The sequence below is a fragment of the Echiichthys vipera genome, assembly GCF_963691815.1.
Source record: "Echiichthys vipera genome assembly, chromosome: 20".
Taxonomy (NCBI): domain Eukaryota; kingdom Metazoa; phylum Chordata; class Actinopteri; order Perciformes; family Trachinidae; genus Echiichthys; species Echiichthys vipera.
Genome location: NC_139845.1, coordinates 23,457,815 through 23,482,462, shown reverse-complemented (window position 1 = coordinate 23,482,462; position 24,648 = coordinate 23,457,815). Strand labels below are relative to the sequence as shown.

General features: G+C 43.9%; 1 protein-coding gene across 1 annotated transcript; it reads left to right on the top strand.

Annotated features, from left to right (window-relative positions):
• Positions 1–15,581: 15,581 nt before the first annotated feature.
• On the top strand, positions 15,582–24,318 carry LOC310963029 (uncharacterized protein). The gene is made up of 3 exons (XM_083935664.1): positions 15,582–15,981; positions 16,233–16,628; positions 22,076–24,318. Exons 1-3 carry the CDS (start codon positions 15,810–15,812, stop codon positions 23,239–23,241), a joined length of 1,734 nt encoding a protein of 577 aa, XP_083791790.1. The 5' UTR covers positions 15,582–15,809; the 3' UTR covers positions 23,242–24,318.
• Positions 24,319–24,648: the final 330 nt, after the last annotated feature.

The following is a 24,648-nucleotide window of genomic DNA, read 5'->3' as shown; positions in this document are numbered from 1 at the left end:
TAGATTTTTAAAGAAAATATTTATTAAAAATTAAATGTGCTTCAGTTTTTTTCACTGACTCTTGGTCGTGTCTTTAGTGTGAAGTGGTGAACACTGACCTGAACACTGGCAGGATCAGAGGACGAGCCTGCTGCTGCTGCTGCTGCTGCTGCTGCTGCTGCTGCTGCTGCTGCTGCTGCTGCTGCTGCTGCTGCTGCTGCTGCTGCTGCTCTTCTGGGGACGCGGTTTCTCCGCTGCTGCAGCTTCTTGTTGTCCTCCTCCATTCTGCTCTTGAAACGGTCCTGCTCTAAAAGCACACAGAGATATTCAGTCACCGATGTCTCCTCTTGTTTCACTCCCATCCCCCAAGTGCTGAGAAAATGCTGGATGTTAGAATGAAAACAGCTACAGCTCTTATTTGAGCAACACTGTGGTGTACACTCCCTCCAGCCAACAACAGTGTTTTCCCTACCATAACATCAGAGGGGCGTCAAGTTCATTATATTTTCTCTGCAGCGCCAGATCACAGCAGAGGTAATTTAAGGAAACCTTCCCTATAGAATAGGTCGATACCCTGTCCTCTTAATAGTTAGCTTACTAATGCAAACAGATCATCATACAGCTGCAACTTCACATTAAAACCTTTTAGGTGGCCAAATGTGAGTTGACTTATTTTGAAGCAGATCCGCAGCGTCAGTCCCAGACTATGGTCACGGTCAGTGAGTCAGCGTGTCTTCACTGTGGGATTTTTCAAGCAGATTCCACAGTGAGTTTTACCAACAGTGAGTTTTACCAATATTTTTATACCATTTTTGTTCTATACATGTTCATTTTTATAGTTTGGTTTCATTAAAAGAAATTAAAGTTCCAAAAATGTTTCTGTATGCTCTGAATTATAGTTGTAAGGTTGAAAAAAAATCGTAAATCGGCAAAAATCGGTATCAGCAGGTTAGACTCTAAAAAATCAGGATCGGCCAAGAAAATTGTAATCGGTACACCCCCTATAATTATCTTATTTACTCAATGGCCTGTAATTTCTGTCTCTACATGGTCTGCACATGTGCACGCACACCAGTGGGCAGAGAGCGCACATCTGAAAATATGTCTGGGAACAAGCTCAAACTGAACACAGCAGACCGTCTCAGTAAAATACCACCTGTGAAAACACTGCCTCCCATTCTCTCATTCTAACTCTGTGACAGAGTTATGTCTTTTCAGCTCATGAGGACAGCTGGACATGTCTTAAAGACTGCAGCTGAATAGTTTCTCTCCTGTATGAGTGCTGAGGGTTCTCTTCACATGTACCTTTCTGCCAAATCTATTCCCACTTTCTCCAGCACCACATCTTAAGTCAATAACAGAAAAAAGAATCTATTTTGAGAGAGTTCAAACCTGATTGTGGTGTATCTGGATCTGGGTTCCTGGCTGGTTCTGGTCCGCCCCAGTCCTCTCCTTCAGTTGTAATCGGTTCAGTTTGTATTTGATGAAGCTGTGAGGACTGAGGTTTTTCGTCATCTTCTTCATTCTTCACAGGGACAGGAGTGAATGGGAACTTGGTGATATCAGCCTCATCCAACCGGAGTTCATCCTGCTCATCTTTAATGTGTGGGGGCTCTGGGTCCTCCTGGTCACCAATAATCATTTTCTGGACATCTGAAGGTAAAGCTGAAAACACAAACAGCCATTAATGTGGTCATTAATGATGTAAATATACTTTGCCTAGACCCTACGGTAATAGAATAACAGAATAACTTTGATCAAAACGATGAATGCAATTAATGCTATTTTAACTACTGTTGCTCCTAAATGACCGAGTTCCAGTTCCAACCAATCCCATGACCCTTCTTTGTTTACATTTTCCTTCACTTCCTGTCCTGATTCTTTCAGTTTTGACATTTCCACTGAGAACGCTCCCTTGGGAGCAGAGTTGTTGGTGTGTACCGCGCAACAATCTTCTCTCACCATTTCACACACACCAACTTTTTCAGCTAACATCCAATCTAACGCCCGTCCACTCTGTCAAGCCATCCTCATAGCTTCCTGAAGTTGTTCTCCTGAGCCACTAAGGGCCTGGTTTGTGTAGTTCATAAACCGTTGTTGATTATAATAATTGTAATTTGTCCATGCTACATTCTTGTTTGGCGTTACCCAGAGGAATATGGATTCTATCTGACCTCATCTTGGCTTTAAACTCTTGGGGGATACCTCTAGGGATCATTATCTCATCTAAATGCACAAGTGACTCTGGGACGAAGTGCCTTTTTACCCTATGCCCTGTATCTGTAGGCCTCTGATCCCCAATTAAGTCACTTACTCCCTAGTAAATTACCTGTATTAGATTTTTTTATTCTTACTTACGCACAAAGACCGATCCAATGTGGTTGAAGAATGTTAATCTCTGCATTACCACCACACATCCAATAGCTAACCGTTACTGCGCATGTCCGCTCACTCAGCACATGTAACGTGTGTACTGTCATAGTTATGTTGTGACAAGTTTGATCTATTGGGCCAGGATTCTCATACCACACTGGTCTATTCGGCATTCGTCATTGAGGGCTCACTCTGGGGTGTTGCAATTTCAAAATCTGGACATGCTTCTCGAAACTTAAATAGGTTTAACAAGTGATGTATATGTTGTGATCCATGGATTAATCTACATTGGAAATATAGGAAGCCTGAAAATTCTGGGTGCCCTGTCTATGGGCGTGAAGTTACCTTCTCTACACTCCTGAAAGCTATACTTCTCTAAGATTACTGTTTGAAGAGTATTAGGGGCTTCTGCACAAACCACACACTCATTTGATGTCATTTCTCTAGCTGTATACCAAGCCCACATATACCAGCTATTGTGTGAAGCACGCTCCTAACCTAAATCCTTCATTGGCCTTAAACTCCTTGACTGTGGTTTATTTTTGTCATGCTGAAGATATTGTGAAGGTTAAAGTTCCCTTTTATTAAATACGAGCTTCCTATTCATGCCTAATTCTGCATAAACAGTCATGACATAGCAGCTCTGTATCATACCTTTGCTCTCGGGGCCTATAACTACTGATAGGCCCCCCCAGCTGATGCTATCTGTTACACCCTGCCGTCTGTTTGACAGGCTTCCAAGCCACTGGTCTACCACTGGTCTTCGAGATGTCGATTGGATTTTACAACCACACTCCTGAATTTCAACTGCGCCACAACTTCATGATGGGGATTGATAGCTCTTATGAATTTTCTCCTACACCACTACTTCAAAATGACAACGCCAGCAAAAACCCAATTGTTGAATTCACAGTATATGTTTACACAATTATTTACTCTGCTATTTTTTTCTCTGAATTTGAATCACCCGAGCCACATGAAAATCACATATTACAACACTTCAGACCAATTTAAACCTGCCAAAACAAACATTAGATCTTGCACACACACACAAGGCCTCTCAACAATCACACGTCCAAACACATCCTGTTTACAGTCTGGGCTCAGTCAGTGAGAGTCTGGGTCAGTTAATGATTAACCCCTTCATTTAAAGATTTTCAAGACTTATATCTACTCTACTATAGAAGTAGAATATAGACAGATTTTTACAGATTTATATGTAGATTTTATATCCTGCTATTATTTTGACACTCTTTCCTGTTTAGAAAATAGTTAAACAATAACTTTTCTTAATCAAATGGTGCTTTAGATATAATGCATGTAGTGGTTGTAAGAGTTTATGTGTGTGTGTGTGTGTGTGTGTGTGTGTGTGTGTGTGTGTGTGTGTGTGTGTGTGTGTGTGTGTGTGTGTGTGTGTGTGTGTGTGTGTGTGTGTTCTCTCATCTCGGCCCAGCACTCAACAAGATCCTTCTCAATTTCTAGTGAATTTTGGCAAGTGAGCATGACGTTAAGAGTTACATATACGAGTGTCACACAAGGGTCACTTATGGACATGTGATATTTCACTTCTTGTTTTTTAATAAATGTGCTAAAATTTCTACAATTCTGTGTTTTTTTTGTCAGAATGGAGTGCTGTGTGTTCATTTATGAAGAAAAAAAATCAACTTTAATGATTTTAGTAAAAGGCTGTATTGAGAATGAGAAAATATCGTCACGACAGCGCCCAGCACCCGATATCATAGTAGTCACCATTTTGGCAGGGACCCGCAAACGCCTTCTTTGTTTTTGTTGGCAGAGACAGAACTCATTCACAACGTTAATGGCTTTAGCCTAACGAGGCAAGGCAACTTTATTTGTAAAGCACTTTTCATACACAAGGCAGACTCAAAGTGCTTCACAGCACAACATGTCATGAATTAAAATGCATTACGGAAAGACAAAGAAAATCAAAACATAGACAATAATAAAAACAGTGCGGACGTTAAAAGTGCAAATATTTAGCAGAAAGCTAAGGTGAACATAAAAGTTTTCAGTCTAGTTTTAAAAGTGGTCAGAGTGGGTGAAAGTCTCAAATCTTCAGGAAGTTTATTCCAGCTGTTTGTTGCATAATGACTGAAAGATGCTTTCCCTTGATTTGAGTTTACTCTGGGAACCACTAACAGATTGGCCTCAGAGGATCTTAGTGATCTAGAAGGCTTATGTAGTGGGAGCATATCAGTGATATTCTTCTGCCCTAGACCATGTAGTGATTTATATGTGAGCAGGAGGAAATCAATTCTCTGACGTACAGGAAGCCAGACTAATGATTTAAGAATTGGTGTAATGAGCTCACATTTTTTGGTTTTTGTTAGAACTCTAGCAGCAGCGTTCTGAACAAGCTGTAACTGCCTGACAGTTTTTTTGGGAAGACCTGCAAGGAGACCATTACAGTAGTCTAGCCTACTGGTAATAAAGGCATGGACAAGTTTTTCTAAGTCTTGAGCTGACATGAGCCCTCTAAGTCTTGTTACATTTTTAAGGTGATAGTAGGCCGATTTTGTTATTGATTTGATGTGACTATCGAAATGTAAATCAGAATCCATAATAACCCCAAGATTTCTGGCTTTAGTTGAGGTTCTCAGGGACAGTGATTGTTTTTGGTGCTAAGAAAGAAAGGTTTAAAGTCATCCAACACCTTCAATTATCTCAGTTTTATCCTCATTAAGATAAAGGAAATTTTGGCACATCCGGTGTTTGACTTGCTCAATGCACTGGTACAGAAGATCTATGGGACGATAGTAATTTGGTGATAGCGCTACATAGATTTGGGTGTCATCGGCATAGCAATGGTGGTCAATGTTATTATTTTGCATGATTTGTCCTAGTGGGAGTATATAGATGTTAAATAAAGTCGGCCCCAAGATTGAACCTTGGGGGACTCCACAGGTTACGTTGGTTTGTTCTGATACAAAGTCGCCAATGGAGACAAAATAGTTCCTATCTTGTAGATACGACTTGAACCAGTTTAAGACTGTGCCAGAGAGCCCCACCCAGTTTTTCAACCTGTCCAATAGTATTGAGTGGTCGACAGTGTCAAATGCAGCACTGTGGTCCAATAGCATTAATACTGAAGTTTTGCCAGAGTCTGTGTTAAGATAGATATCATTCATAACTTTAATAAGGGCTTTTTTGTTTGAGATATTGATGGCACGTCTGATGCCTTCAATTTTATCAGTATAAAAGAATGCAAACTCATTGCATTGCTGTGTGGAATGGAGTTCGGCTGGTATTTGTGTTGGGGGGTTGGTCAGTCTGTCCACAGTTGCAAATAGGGTTTTGGCCTTATACGTGTTGCGGTTTATGATATTGGAGAAGAATGTTTCTCTAGCACTTTTTAAGTCTAAATTGTAGGCCTGGAGCCTCTCTTTATAGATGTCGTGGTGAATATGAAGTTTGTATTTTGCCAGATTCGTTCAGCCTTCCTGCACTCTCTTCTCTGGGCTGTTACAACAGCAGATTTTCTCCAGGGGGCCTTTTGCTTACCAGAAATCGTTTTCACTGTAACAGGTGCAATGACATCTATGATATTCACAATTTTGGAATTAAAGTTGTTTACAAGATCATCAGCTTGGCATGGGTTTAGAGGTGGTCGACAGGGACAAGCGGTTGAAAATGAATGAATGAATGAACTAACATTAGCATATTCATTGATGTAGCGCTTTTTGACATTCTTTGATTCTGTTTGTGTCTCCGGAATTAAAGAAATATTAAAGAAAACACAGAAGTGACCAGACAATGAAAGATCAGTCACAAGAACATCAGAAACATTGAGAACTTTTGTGATGATCAGGTCCAGGGTGTGTATTTAGGTGGATTCGAATGATGTAAAATCACCAAATGACATCTGTTTCCCCTGAAATATGTTTTTAAATATAGCGCGCACACACGCACACACACACACACACACACACACACACACACACACACACACACACACACACACACACACACACACACACACACACACACACACACACACACACACACACACACACACACACACACACACACACACACACACACACACACACACACACACACACACACACACACACACACACACACACACACACACACACACACACACACACACACACACACACACACCTCGATGTTGACTTTGAATTGGAGAGAATAGGAATGGGATTGTTAAGGTTAGCAGGGTGTCTAAGTTTCCCAATGTTCACTCTCTTGGTAGTCTCAACAGGAATGTAGAAGGTGACATGTTTGACGTAGGAGTAGGGCGGGGGGTGGGTGTGGGTAGCTCCCGGAACTCCAAGGGGGAGGAGGGGGGAGAAAGGCGTACTGGAGAAAGGGAGAATTTAATTCAATTCAATTTTATTTACAATGTCAAATCATAACAAAAGTTATCTCAGGACACTTTACAGAGTAGGTAAAGACCACACTCTATGACTTATTTATGATTTACATAGACCCAACAATTCCCCCGTAGAGTACGGTGGCAACGAAAACCTTCCCTATAACAGGCAGGAACGATTAGACCCAGCTCTGTGGAGGACGGACATCTGTCTTGACCGGTTGGGAAGGAAGAAAAGGAGAGAGAAAGAGAGAAAAGACGCACAGATGGACAGAGATAGAGAGACAGACACACTTCCAGAGATGCAAGCAACCACAGCGTAACAGTAACTACAATAATATCTACAGTAATGTGAATATGACTTATATGTTATGGCAGTTAATACAGCAGAAAAGTAGGAGAAGGAGGGAGACCTGGATGGAGGCTTGGGGGTGTGGGGGAGGGATCTTCACACGCATTTGAAATGAAGGGGGCGGTAGAGGGGGATGGACACCTCTCCTCTTTGCTCTGGTGTCTCTCATGGTCAGCTCTCTCCTTTTGCAATGGCGGTCCTCCTTCGACGTTCCTGATAAGCTGTGTTGTGTCTTCCTTTTTCATTGGTTCCTCTTGTCTGTCCTTGGCAGTGATGATAGATGGATATCACAGGAAGTAAGACATGTTGGTCATGAAAAGCTTTGCTCCCAGCTTCTCTTGCTTCCTCTTCTCAGCTGTCCTCTGCTGTGTCCTACGTGGCAGTGGAGTTGATAAAGCACTATGCCTGGATGGAGATGGTAGCGCAGGCCAACCGGTCAGATCAGAGATATTGGGGCACTGGGTCCTGCCAGTTATCCGTTCTCCCTTGTCGCAGGGAGGTGGTCTTCTCTTTGGCTTTGCACCAAGTGTGTTCCAGGGAGGATTATTGCTGGTAGAAAAAAATGTAGGCAAAGGCGAAAAGAAGAAAAGCGTCCGCACTACCGCACTCAGCAGGGTCGCAACAAGAAAATTTGCATCTTGCTCTGTCTAACACTTAGGGGTGAAAATAAGCCAGTACAGGCCGGTAAGGTGTACGACTGAAAGATTTCTTTCCGGTAAGGAAAATATGTATTTATTCATTTGCAAATATATAACATACTTTGAAAATACATATAGTCATATTTACACATTTACAGACCCATGTGACACCGGGGTTTGCATATTTGTGGATTGCCTCCCTTGAGTTTGTGAGCAACGTAACATTTGTGGCTTCTTTTTTATTATTATATAAAGCTTCCATATCTTTGCCTTATTCTTCTCCATCTTTTCACAGTTGTCTCGTCATATCTCAGTTTAATCGCAGTGATGCCGTTTTGTGTTTATTCAAGATGTGATAGAAGGGTGGGACGGCTCAGAACCCTTCCAAATTGTCACGTCTGCTCAGTCTCACTATGTGTTAATAAGCTGCAGTAGGAAATAAAGTATCATCTGTTATGAAGTGATTCTCCTTAAGTGAAAGAGTGGTGTACCATGAGTGGGAGTCCACTTTACGTGGATCTTTCACAGCTCCTGAAGACTTGAAGTGGAAACATCCACAGCTGCTTTTACTGCTCCTTACACTCATGAACACATCAAATCATTAACAGTAAAGACTCTGAATGAAACTTCAGGAGCTAGCTGCGGCTAACAGGCTGCATGTGTATGAGTGCTGTAGCTAACGTTAGCTTAGCATCATTAGCAGAGCAGTAGAAAGAAAACAAACCTTCTCGCAGCTTCGTTTCCGGTTTGGTAACCACCTCCAGCTGCTTCCGGTGTCGGTCCATCTCTGATGAACAAACAACCATCGGTTTTTCTGCCGTTATTTGGATTCAACTAACGGCTTCTCTCCTCTGACTGCTTCCGGTGGCGATATTTGTTCCCAGCGCTGTAGGGGAAGGTCCCGCCTTATTCGCCTCTGATTGGCTAGAAGTGCTCTCCTCCGATTGGTTATTTGATTTGGCCGTGAAACGTCATCTCTTTCTCTTATGGTGTGCTGACAGCTGATTTGTTTGGATCATCTTTGCCGCCAACAGAGGAAAGTAAGTAAACAGTGTGTTGATGATGAAATGATAAAGCATGCTGGGAGAGAGAGAGAGAGAGAGAGAGAGAGAGAGAGAGAGAGAGATGGTTGTGTGTGTGTGTGTGTGTGTGTGTGTGTGTGTGTGTGTGTGTGTGTGTGTGTGTGTGTGTGTGTGTGTGTGTGTGTGTGTGTGTGTGTGTGTGTGTGTGTGTGTGTGTGTGTGTGTGTGTGTGTGTGTGTGAGAGAGAGCTGGTTCATGGGCTTGCAGATTAAGAGGGAGAAAGACTTTTCAGATGACATACAGGTGTGGTGCCGTATTCAGCACCCCTGCCCTGAAATGCACCCCCTCGCATTATAGATGTTATTCTGTATCAGAAGGCTGTTGTTTCCACCTAAAGGAGTAGTTTTTATACAGGTAACCCAATTAAAAGCACACACTTTTGAACATATGGATTGCAAGAAAAGCTGGGATAATATTTTGGAAACGCTGAGTCAAATACATTCAACTTGCTCAAAAGATCCATTTCATTCATTTTATAATTATGGCTGCAGTTTATTTCCACAGAACACACAAAAAGGTGTTGTTTTGTGTTCGCTATTATCCAAGTTTGTGATTTTAAACTCTTTAAAATAGTTTAAAGACTGTAAGTAACCAATGTTCTGACCGTTGTGGGTTACCTGTATATAAGCTACTCCTATAGGTCGAAACAACAGCCTTCTAATCCAGAATATCACCTATAATGCGAGTGGGTGCATTTCACGGCAGGGGTGCTGAATACGGCACAACACCTGGATCAGAAATGAACATGTGTTTCCGCAAAATAGGCACCCAAGGACAAGCTGGAACAAGCACTCCCCCAACTCCACAAGACGGCTCTGGAGCTGAAGAAGCGTCGTCTCAAAGGGAGTCGGTAGCTGAGCATTTCAAAGGTCGTCTCAGTTCCATGTTTGATGAACTTGTGGACAAGCTGGAAAAGGATGAGACCTTTCAGGACCCAATAGAATCCTTTGTGACATCCTGTGAGAAAATCCATACTGACAGCGGCCCGATCTCTGCAATGTCTACATTTGGGAAGATGAGGAGTGCTGCTGCGCGTAACATTAAAATGCAGCCAAGAAAGTGTCTGCAAATGAGCACACAAATAGGTGTTGCTCGCCACAAGACTCCGCTGGGGGCAGACGGGCGCTCATCACTGGTCGACCTCCAAAAAAGAGCCAAGTGGCAACACAACTATGGGAAGGTAAAAGAGGGGAGTGGTGCACTGCAAAAAAGACGGCACCACATTCCCTTACCTATTGTTTCTCCGCTGGTGTGTCCCTAGGTAGCCAGTACAGCGAGAAATAAACAATACTCACTGGCATTACTGTTGTAACTAATAACAAAAATAATTAATAATAATCACTGTAAAGTTCATAATAAATACAACCTGTCATATTTGAATCATACTGTGGGTTTTTTTCTACCACTGCCATTGCCATGTCTCACCGCTTTCCATACCGAGTTCCCTCTGTGTAATTGTGTTTGTCATTTAATGGACCTTAAGTCAAAGCTGAGCATGATGATGCCTCACTAGTTTCCATTAGTCTAGAGTAGGGACTGACCTGCTCTTCACACAGCTGGGTGAAATAGTGCTGTTTTATTGTATTGCATTATACATCTTAAAGCCAGGCAATGTGCACGTCTGCTGATCTACTCTTTAATAGGACATGTGTTCAGTGCTTTGAGAGCCACGGCGGATTTCAGTAACGTAGGCTGGTCAGATTTGTACTCACAATTATCTCATCTTCATCCGCTTATCCGGGGTCGGTTCGCGGGGGCAGCAGCTTTAGCAGGGGACCCCAAACTTCCCTTTCCTGGGCCACATTAACCAGCTCTAACTGGGGGACCCCGAGGCGTTCCCAGGCCAGTGTGGAGATATAATCTCTCCACCTGGTCCTGGGTCTTCCCCGAGGCCTCCTCCCAGCTGGCCGTGCCTGGAACACCTCCCTAGGGAGGCGCCCAGGGGGCATCCTTACCAGATGCCCGAACCACCTCAACTGGCTCCTTTCAACGCTAAGGAGCAGCGGCTCTACTCCCAGTTCCTCACGGATGGCTGAACTTCTCACCCTATCTCTAAGGGAGACTCCAGCCACCCTCCTGAGAAAACCCATTTCGACCGCTTGTACTCGCGACCTCGTTCTTTCGGTCATGACCCAACTTTCATGACCATAGGTGAGGGTAGGAACGAAGATTGACCGGTAGATCGAGAGCTTTGCCTTCCGGCTCAGCTCTCTTTTCGTCACAACGGTGCGGTAGAGCGACTGCAACACCGCCCCCGCTGCTCCGATTCTCCGGCCAAACTCACGCTCCATCGTCCCCTCACTCGTGAACATGATCCCGAGGTACTTGAACTCCTTCACTTGGGGTAAGGACTCATTCCCTACCTGGAGTAAGCAATCCACCGGTTTCCTGCTAAGAGCCATGGCCTCAGATTTAGAGATGCTGATCCTCATCCCAGCCGTTTCACACTCGGCTGCGAACCGATCCAGTGAGTGCTGACGGTCACTGACCAACGATGCCATCAGGACCACATCATCTGCGAAAAGCAGAGACGAGATCCTCAGCCCACCGAACTGCAACCCCTCCCCACCACAACTACGCCTTGAAATCCTGTCCATGAAAATCACGAACAGGATTGGTGACAAAGCGCACCCCTGGCGGAGGCCAACCCCCACCGGAAACGAATCCGACTTACTCCCGAGGATCCGGACACAGCTCTCACTTTGGGTGTACAGAGATTGGATGGCCCACAGAAGTGACCCCCTCACCCCATACTCCCGCAGTATCTCCCTAGGAACCCGGTCATATGCCTTCTCCAGATCCACAAAACACATGTAGACTGGATGAGCATACTCCCAGACCCCTCCAGGATCCTTGCGAGAATGAAGAGCTGGTCCGTTGTTCCACGTCCAGGACGGAATCCACATTGTTCCTCTTCAATCTGAGGTTCGACTATAGGACGAACCCTCCTTTCCAGCACCTTGGAGTAGACTTTACCAGGGAGGCTGAGTAGTGTGATACCCCTGTAATTGGCACACACCCTCTGGTCCCCCTTTTTAAAAAGAGGAACCACCACCCCGGTCTGCCACTCCCTTGGCACTGTCCCAGACTTCCACGCAATGTTGAAGAGGCGTGTCAACCAAGACAGCCCCTCCCAACCCAAAGTTTTCAGCATTTCTGGACGAATCTCATTAACCCCTGGGGCTTTGCCACTGTGGAGTTGTTTGACTACCTCAGTGACTTCCGCCAGGGATATTGACAATGATTCCCCATCAGCCTCCAGCTCTGCCTCTACAAAAGAGGGCGTGTTAGTCGGATTAAGGAGTTCCTCAAAGTGCTCCTTCCACCGCCCGATCACCTCATCGGCTGAGGTCACCAGCGTCCCGTCTTTACTGTAAACAGCTTGGACGGTTCCCCGTTTCCCCCTCCTGAGATGTCGAATGGTTTTCCAGAAGCACCTTGGTGCCGCCCGAAAGTCCTTCTCCATGGCTTCTCCGAACTCCTCCCACACCCGCTGCTTTGCCTCTGACACAGCAGAGGCTGCAGCCCTTCTGGCCTGTCGGTACCTTGCAACTGCCTCCGGAGTCTTCTGGGATAGCATATCCCGGAAGGCCTCCTTCTTCAGTCGGACAGCTTCCCTGACCACCGGTGTCCACCACGGTGTTCGAGGGTTACCGCCCCTTGAGGCACCTAAGACCTTGAGGCCACAGCTCACCGCTGCAGCTTCAGCAATTGAAGCTTTGAACATTGCCCACTCCGGTTCAATGCCCCTAACCTCCACAGGGATGCCAGAAAAGCTCCGCCGGAGGTGTGAGTTGAAGATCTCTCGAACAGGGGCCTCCTCCAGACGTTCCCAGTTCACCCGCACTACTCGTTTGGGTTTACCTGGTCTGTCCAGAATCTTCCCCCATCCTCTGATCCAACTCATCACCAGATGGTGATCAGTTGACAGCTCTGCCCCTCTCTTCACCCGAGTGTCCAAAACATGCGGCCTCAGATCAAATGATACGATCACAAAATCGATCATCGACCTTTGGCCTAGGGTGCTCTGGTACCACGTACACTTATGAGCATCCTTATGTTCGAACATGGTGTTAGTTATAGATAATCCGTGACTAGCACAGAAGTCTAATAACTGACGACCACTCAGATTTAGATCAGGGAGGCCGTTCCTCCCAATCACGCCTCTCCAGGTGTCTCCATCATTGCCCACGTGGGCGTTGAAGTCTCCCAGCAGAACTATTGAGTCCCCTACTGGAGCCCCATGCAGGACTCCATTCAGGGTCTCCAAGAAGGCCAAATACTCTGAACTGCTGTTTGGTGCATATGCACAAACAACAGTCAGAGTTTTCCCCCCTACCACCCGCAGGCGTAAGGAGGCGACCCTCTCGTCCACCGGGGTGAACTCCAACACCGCGGCGCTCAGCCGGGGGTTTGTGAGTATCCCCACACCCGCCCGGCGCCTCACACCCTGGGCAACTCCAGAGAAGAATAGTGTCCAACCCCTATCCAGGAGAACGGTTCCAGAACCGAGACTGTGTGTGGAGGTAAGCCCCACCAGATCTAACTGGTAGCGCTCCACCTCCCGCACAAGCTCCGGCTCCTTTCCCGACAGAGAGGTGACATTCCACGTCCCAAGAGCCAGCTTCTGCTGCCCGTGTCTGGTCCGTCGAGGCCCCTCACCTTCACTGCCACCCGTGCAGCAGCGCACCCGACCCAAGTGGTTCCTCCTGCGAGTGGTGGGCCCACAGGATGGAGAGGAGGGGGGTGCCACGTCACTTTTTCGGGCTGTGCCCGGCCGGGCTCCGTGGCAAACCCGGCCACCAGGCGCTCGCCGGCTAGCCCTCCGTCTGGGCCTGGCTCCAGACGGGGGCCCCGGGCTTCCTCCGGGCAGGGTCTCTCTTCCTCTTTGTTGTTTGTCCATTGAGTCTTTGTGAACCATTCTTAGTCCGGCCCCTCGCCTGAGACCACTTTGCCATGGGAGACCCTACCAGGAGCATTAAGCTCCAGACAACACAGCCCTCAGGTTCACAGGGACACACAAACCTCTCCACCACGATAAGGTGATGGTTCCCGGAGAGGACTCACAATTATATAATTATTAATTATAATAATAGATGTTTTTTTTTACAGCGCTTTTCTTAGTACTGTTGAATTGACTTAGTTTACTTCTGTTGCAAAGATGATCCAAACAGACCAGCTGTCAGCCTGCCATGAAAGTGAGATGACGTTTCACGGCCAAATCGAATAACCAATCAGAGGAGAGTACTTCTAGCCAATCAGAGGCGAAAAAGGCGGGACCTTCTCCTACGGTCCTGGGAACAAAAATTTCGCCTCCTTATTCTTCTGCAGCCCTCTACAGTTTGTTTTAAACTGTTATCTTACCAGCAGTTTGTATTTAGGTCTATAGTCCAATACTGTGCAGATGTTCCATGAGTTTCTTAATCTTAGTCCAGTCATCCAGGGGAAATAAAGTAAGTAGTGTTGATATTGATGATAAAGTAAAAGTTTCACTGCCTCTGACAAGATTCCTCCTTTGTAATTGTTACACTGGATGAGGATGTTCTACTCTCTGCGCCTCCACATTCACATTTTTCATCCATGACAATGGGAGAGAGAGAGAGAGAGACACACACACACACACACACACACACACACACACACACAGCTAAGTGCTGCAGGTGGGAGCTGAACCTGAGCTGCTGCTGTAAGGGATTTTTAGCCTCTGTATAAAAACTGTCGTTTAATCTTTGAGTGGCAGCTGTGGGCTGTAAATAAAGTAGCTTTGTCCTGGAAGAGGGAGAATGAGTGTCTGTCACTGACACAGCAAGTGTCTCCCAGACTGAAAGGAATTAATAAAGGCAACAATAGAACCGAAAGAGCTGCTTCATTTATTCTATATGATTCTTCTTTTTCTCTACTTGTTGAAAAGATGTCCAACCACAGTGATTCACAACATTAATGACATTTTAACTTGTCATTTACTGACATCTCCATGACATCTGAGCAACAGAGTCCCTGAGGACGGCCCAGGTTGAGATGGAAAGCTTCAGAAACAACTTATTTGGAGCTTGTGCAGTGGTGGAAAGTAACTGAGTACATGAACTCAAATATTGTACCTAAATACAATTTTGAGACACATTCACTTTACTGGAGTAATTCCATGTTATACTAATACTGCACTACATTTCAGAGGAATTTACTCGACTACATTTGATAACTTTAGTTACTTTACAGATTCTGATTGTTGATACAAAATATTATCAACAAATAAAATAACATTTATTGTTATAGATGAAGCTACACAGCAGTGTACAAAGTAAAGCAAGTTAACTTCATAATTAAAGTTAACCTATTATAAATCTATCAGTAATTACATCTAATAATATACTATTTTAAAAAAGGACCAGTATGCATGATGCAACCTTTTTTAATACACATTGATGCTCATACTTTTGTACTTTTTCTTAAGTAACGTTTTGCTTGTAACAGAGTAATTCTACACATATTACTACTTCCACTTTAGTTAAAGCTCTAAGTACTTTTTCCACCTCTGAGTTTGTGTTGATAAAGGTTTTGAAGTTTCGTTTCCAGGTTTAATAATGGACATTAAAGTTAACTAAATGTTATTATTAAATATTTCAATCATCGTGGGTTTTTCTGATTACATATATGTAATACTCCTGGGCTTTTATTTTGAAGCTCATCTGTCCCGGAAACTGTATTCTTTACTGAGGCTAACGTCACACTTTGAGCAAGATGGTGTCCAGCGCTAATGTGTGTGTTAACAGATTCCGTTGTTGTGTTTCGAAAGTGTGTGTGAGCTCCATCACAGCCTCTGTGTGTCTGAATGAACTCTGTGCTGTTCACCTTTGTTTCTGAATGTGTCTCCTCGCACTCATCTCCCGGTACATGCGAAGCTATCCAAGCTAGCCTAGCATGCTAGCTGGAAGTTAGCTACATGGCGCTAGTCAGAGTGACCGTTGGATGAAGAAACAGTGTTTGTGACGGAGTTAGAGCAGAGAAAAGTTTTTTGTCACTGTGTAAAAATGACCAAAGTCCAAATACTGAGAGCGTTGGTGAAGCAGAGACTGACTGCGGCCGTTGAAGAGACGATAGCAGAGTACGAGGAGGAACTTTGTCGTTCTAAAGAGGAGAACGAGCGACAACAGAAACTACTGGACGCTGTTTTCAACCCTCAGCTTCAGTCACACAGAGCAGGTTTTCCCTTTACTTGTTCTTCTCTGTTAACACTCTGTTGATACTGACCTCAGACCAGCCGCGTTTAATAAAAACCTGACGTAGTGAAGTCTGATGACCTCCCTTTAAATTCCGCTGGTGTCAGCAGAGGACACAACGTCAGTGAGACTGTTACTGATTTTAGAGGGCTCATCATTAATGGTTATTCCTTCTCATTGTTATTGATTTATGATGAGTTTGAGTGGTCGGTAATGTTCCATTGCTTCCTGCAGACGTCCAGCAGCTGTTGGTGGTTAAAGAAGAGGTTCCTCCTGAGCAGCAGGAGTGGAGCTCCAGTCTGGACCAGGAGGGGAAACACATTAAAGAAGAACAGCAGGATTTCTGGAGCAGTCAGGAGGGAGAGCAGCTTCAACGTCATGATATCACCAAGTTCCCATCCACTTCTGTTCCTGTGAAACGTGAAGATGATGAAGAGAAACCTCAGTCCTCCTTGCTGAGAGCGTTGATGAAGCAGAGACTCACTGCAGCTGTTGAAGAGATATTTGGGCTGTTTGAAAGAACGATAGCAGAGTACGAGGAGGAACTTTGTCGTTCTAAAGAGGAGAACGAGCGACAACGGAAACTACTGGACGCTGTTTTCAACCCTCAGCTTCGGTTACACAGAGCAGGTTGGTTCACTTTACTTGTTGATTTTGACTTTAATCGTTATTGTCCCTGAGCGGAAATTCTCTTCCACTTCACCGTACAGTTTATGGGCAGCACACTGTTCTTCTCTCTGTTCACACCGACCCCAGATCTGCCATCAGGAAGAACACAATCATTTAACTAATTCACCAAAACTTTGCATTAGATTAGAGCTGAAACTTTCATCATTGATTAAACCTCCGGTTATTTTCTCCATTTATCATTTGGGCTACAAAATGTCAGAAAATAGTAAAGAATGTGTCCCGGCTTTTAAAAGTCACATTATGTCCAACAATAAAAGTTTAATATCATTTTTAAAAAGAGAAATAGAATAGAATTACTTTAATGATCCCAGACTTGGAAACTATTTTGTAACAGCAGTAGTGGGTCAGCAAATAAACACTTTGTACATAACATGAATAGAATCCATTATATACATAGTGTATATATACAGTGCACAGGAAATCTTTCAATTTCAGAGGCTGAAAACAACATTTCTGCCATTTTTGCATCAAAAATTACTTTAACTTTTATTCTGTAGAATGTCAGAAAATGGTAAGAAAATATATCCGTCCTAGTTTCTCAGTCTTTCAGAATCGACTTTATTGCCAGTTATATCATCAGATTATATACTAATAATGTGACCTGGAGTTTTGTGCACATTGTGATAGTCAGGGCCGCTGCTAAGCTTAAGGGGGCTAAGCACAAATAGTCAGAATGGTCAGGGAGAAGATAAACATTAAATAAATAAATAAAAATGAAAATGTATAAATTAAGTAATATATAAAACAATTTGTCATCAGAGAATATTTTCTTGAATTTCCCCTCAGGGAAATGTCCGCGTAGCTGGACTTGAGGATGGTTCATCACAGCATTGTACTGAGCTGGAGCCTTCAGACACAGTGGACGGTTGCTGGAGTTGTTCAGGGTGCTGTGGTTGTTGGCTGCTTGTGGAGAGTTGCTCCTCATCTGAATCTTCCTCCTGATGCTGTGTTGCTCCTTGAACATATTTTAGCATTGACTCTGTAAATATTTATAATACAAAAAAGTTATTAGCTATAGCTAAATAAAAATACCAAAACAATGACAAAAATACAATTGTCACACTACTGTTCATTGTAGGAGAACAAGTGACTTAAATTATTATCATATGCATCAGCTTAACTGTACTTTCACACCAAAAGTGATGGTGGCGACGAAAAGCGCCACGCTGCCATTCAAATCAATGTAAATGACGCGATGACACGTGATGTTTGCTTAGTGGAAATGAGCAATGCGACGAAGCGTCCATCGCCTCATTGCCCCATCGTGTGTGTCGCTTTGTAGTTGGAAATTTTTAACTTTTCAGCTGACATCTGAGAAGTTGTGCCGCGTCAGCTTATCAGTGTTGGGATTACGGTAAACGTCATCAAAGTTCTCTGTGAAACATCCATGGGCTCACCCTGGGCTCACCCTGGGCTCACCCTGGGCTCACCCTGGGCTCACCCTGGGCTCACCCTGGGCTCACCCTGGGCTCCAAAGCGGCTATTGTTGCAGTCCTCAGGGGAAACCAGACTGTTCCTAAGGATATAATATAATGGATAATACTATTGACTGTGGATGGCAGCGACGTGCCTTTAGGCACCTAGTCTGCCAAAAATCCAGAAGAAGAAGAAGAAAGCCGTCAGAGCAGAGTAAAGCTGGTCTGATCTATAGGAGACCGGGCAACATTTTGTGACGGCCTGATCTCCCTACAACACAACAGCTCTTTTAAGAGCCACACACTTCCTCTGAGAGCTCATTTCTGTTCTTTTTAAAAGCATTCAGATCCTTGGTTAGCACTAGCATCACTTCCCATTTAGCACAACAGCAGAGTAGGCTAAGCCAGGGGCTAGCTTCAGTTAGCTAGCTGCCTCGGCTGCTACCTGCGATGAAGTGATGATCAGAAATATGACAAATGTGATCAAGCGACACGATACTCGCGTTCGGGCGATTTAATCGCCTCCCATCAATTTGGGTGTGAATGTGGGGGAAGTCTTATCTGATAAGCACTTTATTATGTCATAGCTATGTAGGAGCCTGTGTATTTCACAGTGATATAATTAGAGGAAACTATTATATTAATTTAGTGGAACATAGACAAATACCTTAAATATGGATGTACTCTAATCATATACATTAAACAAAACAATGATGGCATTTTGTAAATGACCAAAAGTGAAGATACCATTTTGTGGCTTAACCACAACAAATTCTTAAAATTTTCCAGCAAATGTCACCCTTTCCATAGCCTCAGATGAACCCCAACCCAACATACGCTATTAGTCCAACCAACTGAACTACATGTTTATCTTTCCAGCATTTTGCCAACTACATGCATGCCTATTTTAAGTAATGGATTGTAGGCACTCTAGGTTAATTGGATCAAAAGTGTGATTATCAAATGAAATATTTGATAAAGTAAATTAATAACTATTTTTGTACATTAGAATATTAAATTAAAAAATCCTCAGCTTCCCCTAAAAAAGTGTTGAAATATGTACTGCTGTGTGTTTATTTCATTGACTAAATGGGCGCTAGAAAACCTTCATCTTATGTTCAGAATCAGCTCCTTATCACAGGTAACCGGAGCAACTTCCTTCTCATTCATCCCCACAGCTCCACAGCGCTTTTCACCGAAGCATTTTCCAAGTTTTCCATTTCATTGTTCTGAACTGATCCGGAGACTTTACCGTTCCCCAGCGACTTTGTCTTTGTTAAAAACGACTAGCATTGTGTTCGGTGACTCTGTTCTGTCACTGCGGTTTCTTTCCCCAATGAGCAGCGGCAGCTGCGGCTCTTCACCCCCCGTCACTCACAGGCGATCACACTTCACAGTAGCCTGGCGCAGCAGCTCCAGATGGGCCAAGGCCGTTTAAGCAGCCTAGCTCTGCTGCCATTGAGAGGACACTGGTCAAGTCCCTGGAAAAGACGCCTAGTTGGTACGACAAGGTCACAGATCATTTTCTTGAAAAGGAACAAAGGGTAATATTTACATATAAATAAAGAGATACAATTATGATGTAGGCCGGAAAAATTAGCTTCCCCTCCTTGAAAGACCAGCACCCTCCACTGGTAGAAAGGTCCTGCAGTACCTTGCTGTCAGAAACAAAACAATTTCACGTTTTATTAGTATCAGTACTTTATGAGATATACTTTGTGTGATAGTGGGGCAGCGTATGTGTGCAGCTTCTCTCGGCTTCATCACTGCCTGCAGCCAGAGACAGCGTGGTTTCATACTGACAGTCACAGAGTGACACAGGCATGGCTTAAGCTGGCATCAGTGCTCATGCCAACCGTCCTAGGCTTGTGAAAAAGCAGACGCACAGAGCGAAGTAGTTGACAGTAAAGGCAAGCCCATCTGTAAACGATGCTTTAAATCGATACATACCAAAGTGTGGTTACCACACCAAATAGGCTTACCCCCCGACATTATATATTTTTTTGCAAAATAATGCAAATTCTAATACATTTTAATTATAGTATTTTTTTAATCCAATTAATCGATGGAATAATCGGTAGAATAACAAAACAAGTATTGTGAAAATTGAAAAAGTAAATGGCGTTCCACTAAATTGGAGGATTCTCGCTTAGTTTGGCAAGAAAGTATAAAAATATATAGGAAGGTCCTCCGTAATGCCAAAGCAGCTTATTACTCATCTTTAATAGAGGAGAATAAGAACAATCCTAGATCCTTTCTTTTGAACACTGTAGCCAGGCTGACAGAGAGCCACAGCTCTATTGAGCCATGTATTCCTATAACCCTGAGTAGTAACGACTTCATGACCTTCTTTAATGACAAAATCAACTCGCTTGGCACCAATTTTGTCTGTCTGAGTTCTGTCCTCGGACCGATTCTATTCACCTTATATATGTTTGCCTTAGGAAATATTATAAGGAAGCACTCCATAAACTTTCATTGTTATGCTGATGATACACAATTATATATGTCGATCAAACCAGAAGAAACCGATCAGTTAGATAAACTTCAAAGGTGCATTAAAGAAATAAAAGCTGGATGACAAGTTATTGTACTTGGCCCCAAAGGCCTCCGAAACTCAATAGCTAAAGACATTATTACTCTGGATGATGTTGTGTTGTCCTCCAGCACCACAGTAAGGAATCTGGGTGTTATTTTTGATCAGGATATGTCCTTCGATTCTCACATAAAACTAACGACAAGGACTGCATATTTTCACCTATTTTACCAAATTAGGAACATTGTGTCTCAGAAAGATGCAGAAAAACTAGTCCATGCATTTGTTACTTCTAGGCTGGACTACTGCAACTCCTTATTATCAGGCTGCTCCAATAAGTCTGTTAAGAGTCTCCAGTTGGTCCAAAATGCTGCAGCTCGTGTTCTAACTAAAATAAATCAAAGAGAACATATTTCTCCTGTATTAGCTTCTTTGCACTGGCTACCTGTAAAATCTAGAATAGAATTTAAAATCCTTCTTCTTACCTACAAAGCTCTTATCGGTCAGGCACAACACAACACAACCCCATTTATAAGGCAAAAAATCCCACTTATTGAACCTGACAGGGCACACCTGTGAAGTGGAAACCATTTCAGGTGACGACCTCTTGAAGCTCATCAAGAGAATGCAGAGTGTGTGAAGCAGTGATCAGAGCCAAAGGTGGCTACTTTGAAGAAACTAGAATATAAGGCGTATTTTCAGTTGTTTTACAATTTTTTGTTAAGTACATATTTCCACATGTGTTAATTCATAGTTTTGATGCCTTCAGTGTGAATCTACAATGTCAATAGTCATGAAAAGAAAGGAAACTCATTGAATGAGAAGGTGTGTCCAAACTTTTGGTCTGTACTGTATGTTTGGCCTACTGTAGATTAATTCAGACTTAAGACTGAGCTGGACGACTGTTTAGACCAGTCAACAGGGTGGTCCTGTAGACAGACACTGATGTGTCAACCATATGGCCTGTTTGGGCAAACAGAAGGAAAAAACAAGAGAAAGAAATAAAGTTATTTATTTAGTAATTGATAATAACTTTAATGGGAGAAGTGTTGTATATAGTTTATGTAATCGAACTAATGTTGCCACAGCAACTTTAACATTGTAACACAGAAAAGTTAATGTGTCGTTGCCTTGGTTCCAGACACTTTTCTTGGCACTTTGTTTAGATGTGTGCGCTGTCATTCAAGTGAATATAAATGGATCAAGCCGACCCTCGATCATTTTACCGTTGCTACCTGCCAATCACCTAATCAAATGTATCTCATCATACAAACACATTCACACACCCATCCGCAGGTATAATTCCACTGTCATTTGTGGATGCAGAGACAAACTGTGTCCACAGCCCATGCAGTGATGTACAAGTGTTTCAATTTCTAATTAGCAAAGTATTTCTAAGATCACATTGATGCTCACATTTTTGTCTGTGTTTTCAGCTTTACATTCAGATGTCCAGAAAGTAATTGTTGGTGAGGAACATCAGCAGAAGCGAAGCTCCAGTCTGGACCAGGACGACTCAGAGCCCCCACACATTAAAGAGGAACAGGAGGATTTCTGGATCAGTCATGATGGAGATCAGCTTCAAGGTCTGGAGGAGACTGATATCACCAAGTTTCTATTCACTCCTGTCCAGGTGAAGAGTGAAAATGATGAAGAGAAACCTCAGTCCTCACAGCTTCATCAGATACAAACTGAACAGAGGAAAACGGATGGAGAGGACTGTGGAGGACCAGAACCAGCCAGAAACTCCGATCCATATACACATTTACGACCAGATGCTGATGACAAACCTGCAGACTCTTCTAAACCTGAGACTGAAGACACTGATGATCTGAAGGAGACCAGAGACCCTCAGTCAGGTTTAAACTCTCTGAATAAATGCAAAGCTCCTGCCAGTCATTCAAGATGTAGAGCTGTAGAGAAAAAAAAGATCTGCTCTGTGTGTGGGAAAGAATTTGGCCACAAGGGACATCTGAAGATACACATGATGATTCACACAGGAGAGAAACCTTGCAGTTGTTTAGTGTGTGGTAAAACTTTTATTGGAAATAGTCTTCTGAAGAGACACCACAGAATCCATACAGGAGAAAAGCCATTTAGCTGTTCAGAGTGTGAAAAAAGTTTTGGTGAGAAGGGAAATCTGAAGGCACACATGAGAACTCATACAGGAGACAAACCATTCAGCTGCTTAGTGTGTGGTAAAAGTTTCATTGAAAGTAGAAATCTGAAGAAACACCTCCTAACTCATACAGGAGAGAAACCTTTCAGCTGTTCAGAGTGTGGTAAAGGTTTCATTGACAGTAGAAATCTGAAGAGACACCACCTAACTCATACAGGGGAGAAACCATTCAGCTGTTCAGAGTGTGGTAAAAGCTTCATTGGAAGTAGAAATCTGAAAAGACACCTCCTAACTCATACAGGAGAGAAACCATTCAGTTGCTCAGTGTGTGGTAAAAGTTTCAGTCAAAGTGAAGATCTGAAGAGACACCTCCGAACCCATACAGGAGAGAAACCATTCAGTTGTTCAGAGTGTGGTTACAGTTTCAGTCAAAGTGGAGCCCTGAAGAGACACATAAGAACTCATGTGGGGGAGAAACAATGACAACAAACAAACATGAGGGGTAAAAGTTGGCCTTAAAGGACATCTGAATAGACACATACAGGAGAGAAACCCTTAAGCTACAGCGTTTATGATAACATTTTCAGCTGTCCCCATGAGAAACTGCTGACAGAACCTGGCTCTAGTGGACGGTCATCAGAGAGAAATAAAGATGAGAAAGCACAAGTTAAGTTCGAAACATTTATTAATGAGACATTAATACATGGAGAGAGAAGCTCAGTGTCACAGGGCCCCTGGCAGATTAGGCCTATGGCAGCATGACTAAAGCACTGTAACTAAGTCTCATTTGATAATTTGTGTCCAAAGCCTGGGACAGGAGGAGGAAAAAACGTGTTAATGCTCATGTATTGTTTTGTTTTGTTATTTATTGGACTGTCTATGAATTGGCAAATCCTATTCTACTTTATTTTATTTATTTGTTTATTTATTTTATTTGTATCTTTTATTTTTATATATATATGTTTAGTTTTTGTTTTTTATGGACATATGCTCTGGCACTCCAGGTAGGGTCTCTCTTCCTCTTCCTCGTTCGTCCCTAGAGTCTTTGTGAACCTTCCTTAGTCCGTCCGTTTGCCTGAGATCATTCTGCTATGGGAGACCCTACCGGGAGCACTAGGCTCCAGACAACACAGCCCTCAGTTTCACAGGGACATACAAACCTCTCCACCACGATACGGTGAAGGTTCCCGAAGAGGACCCTGCCGGGAGGAAGCCCGGCAAGTGCCTGGTGGCCGGGTTTGCCATGGAGCCCGGCCGGGTACAGCCCGAAAAAGTACCTCCCCCCTCTCCATCCTGTGGGTCCACCACTCGTAGGAGGAACCGCTGGGGTCGGGTGCGCTACTGCATGGGTGGCAGTGAAGGTGAGGGGCCTCGAGGGACCAGACACGGGCAGCAGAGGCTGACTCTGGGGACGTGGAATGTCACCTCTCTGTGGGGGAAGGAGCCGGAGCTTTTGCAGGAGGTGGAGCACTACCAGTTAGATCTGGTGGGGCTTACCTCCACACACAGACTCAGTTCTGGAACCGTACTCCTGGATAGGGGTTGGAGGCGCCGGACGGCTGAGCACCGCAGTGCTGGAGTTCACCCGGTGGACAAGAAGGTCGCCTCCTTACGCCTGCAGGTGGTAGGGGTGAAAACTCTGACTGTTGTTTGTGCATATGCACCAAACAGCAGTTCAGAGAATTCGGTCTTCTCGGAGCCCCATGCGGGACTCCAGTAGGGGACCCCATAGTTCTGCTGAGAGACTTCAACGCCCACGTGGGCAATGATGGAGACACCTGGAGAGGCGTGATTGGGAGGAACGGCCTCCCTGATCTAAATCCAAGGGGTCGTCTGTTATTAGACTTCTGTGCTAGTCACGGATTGTCTATAACTAACACCATGTTCAAA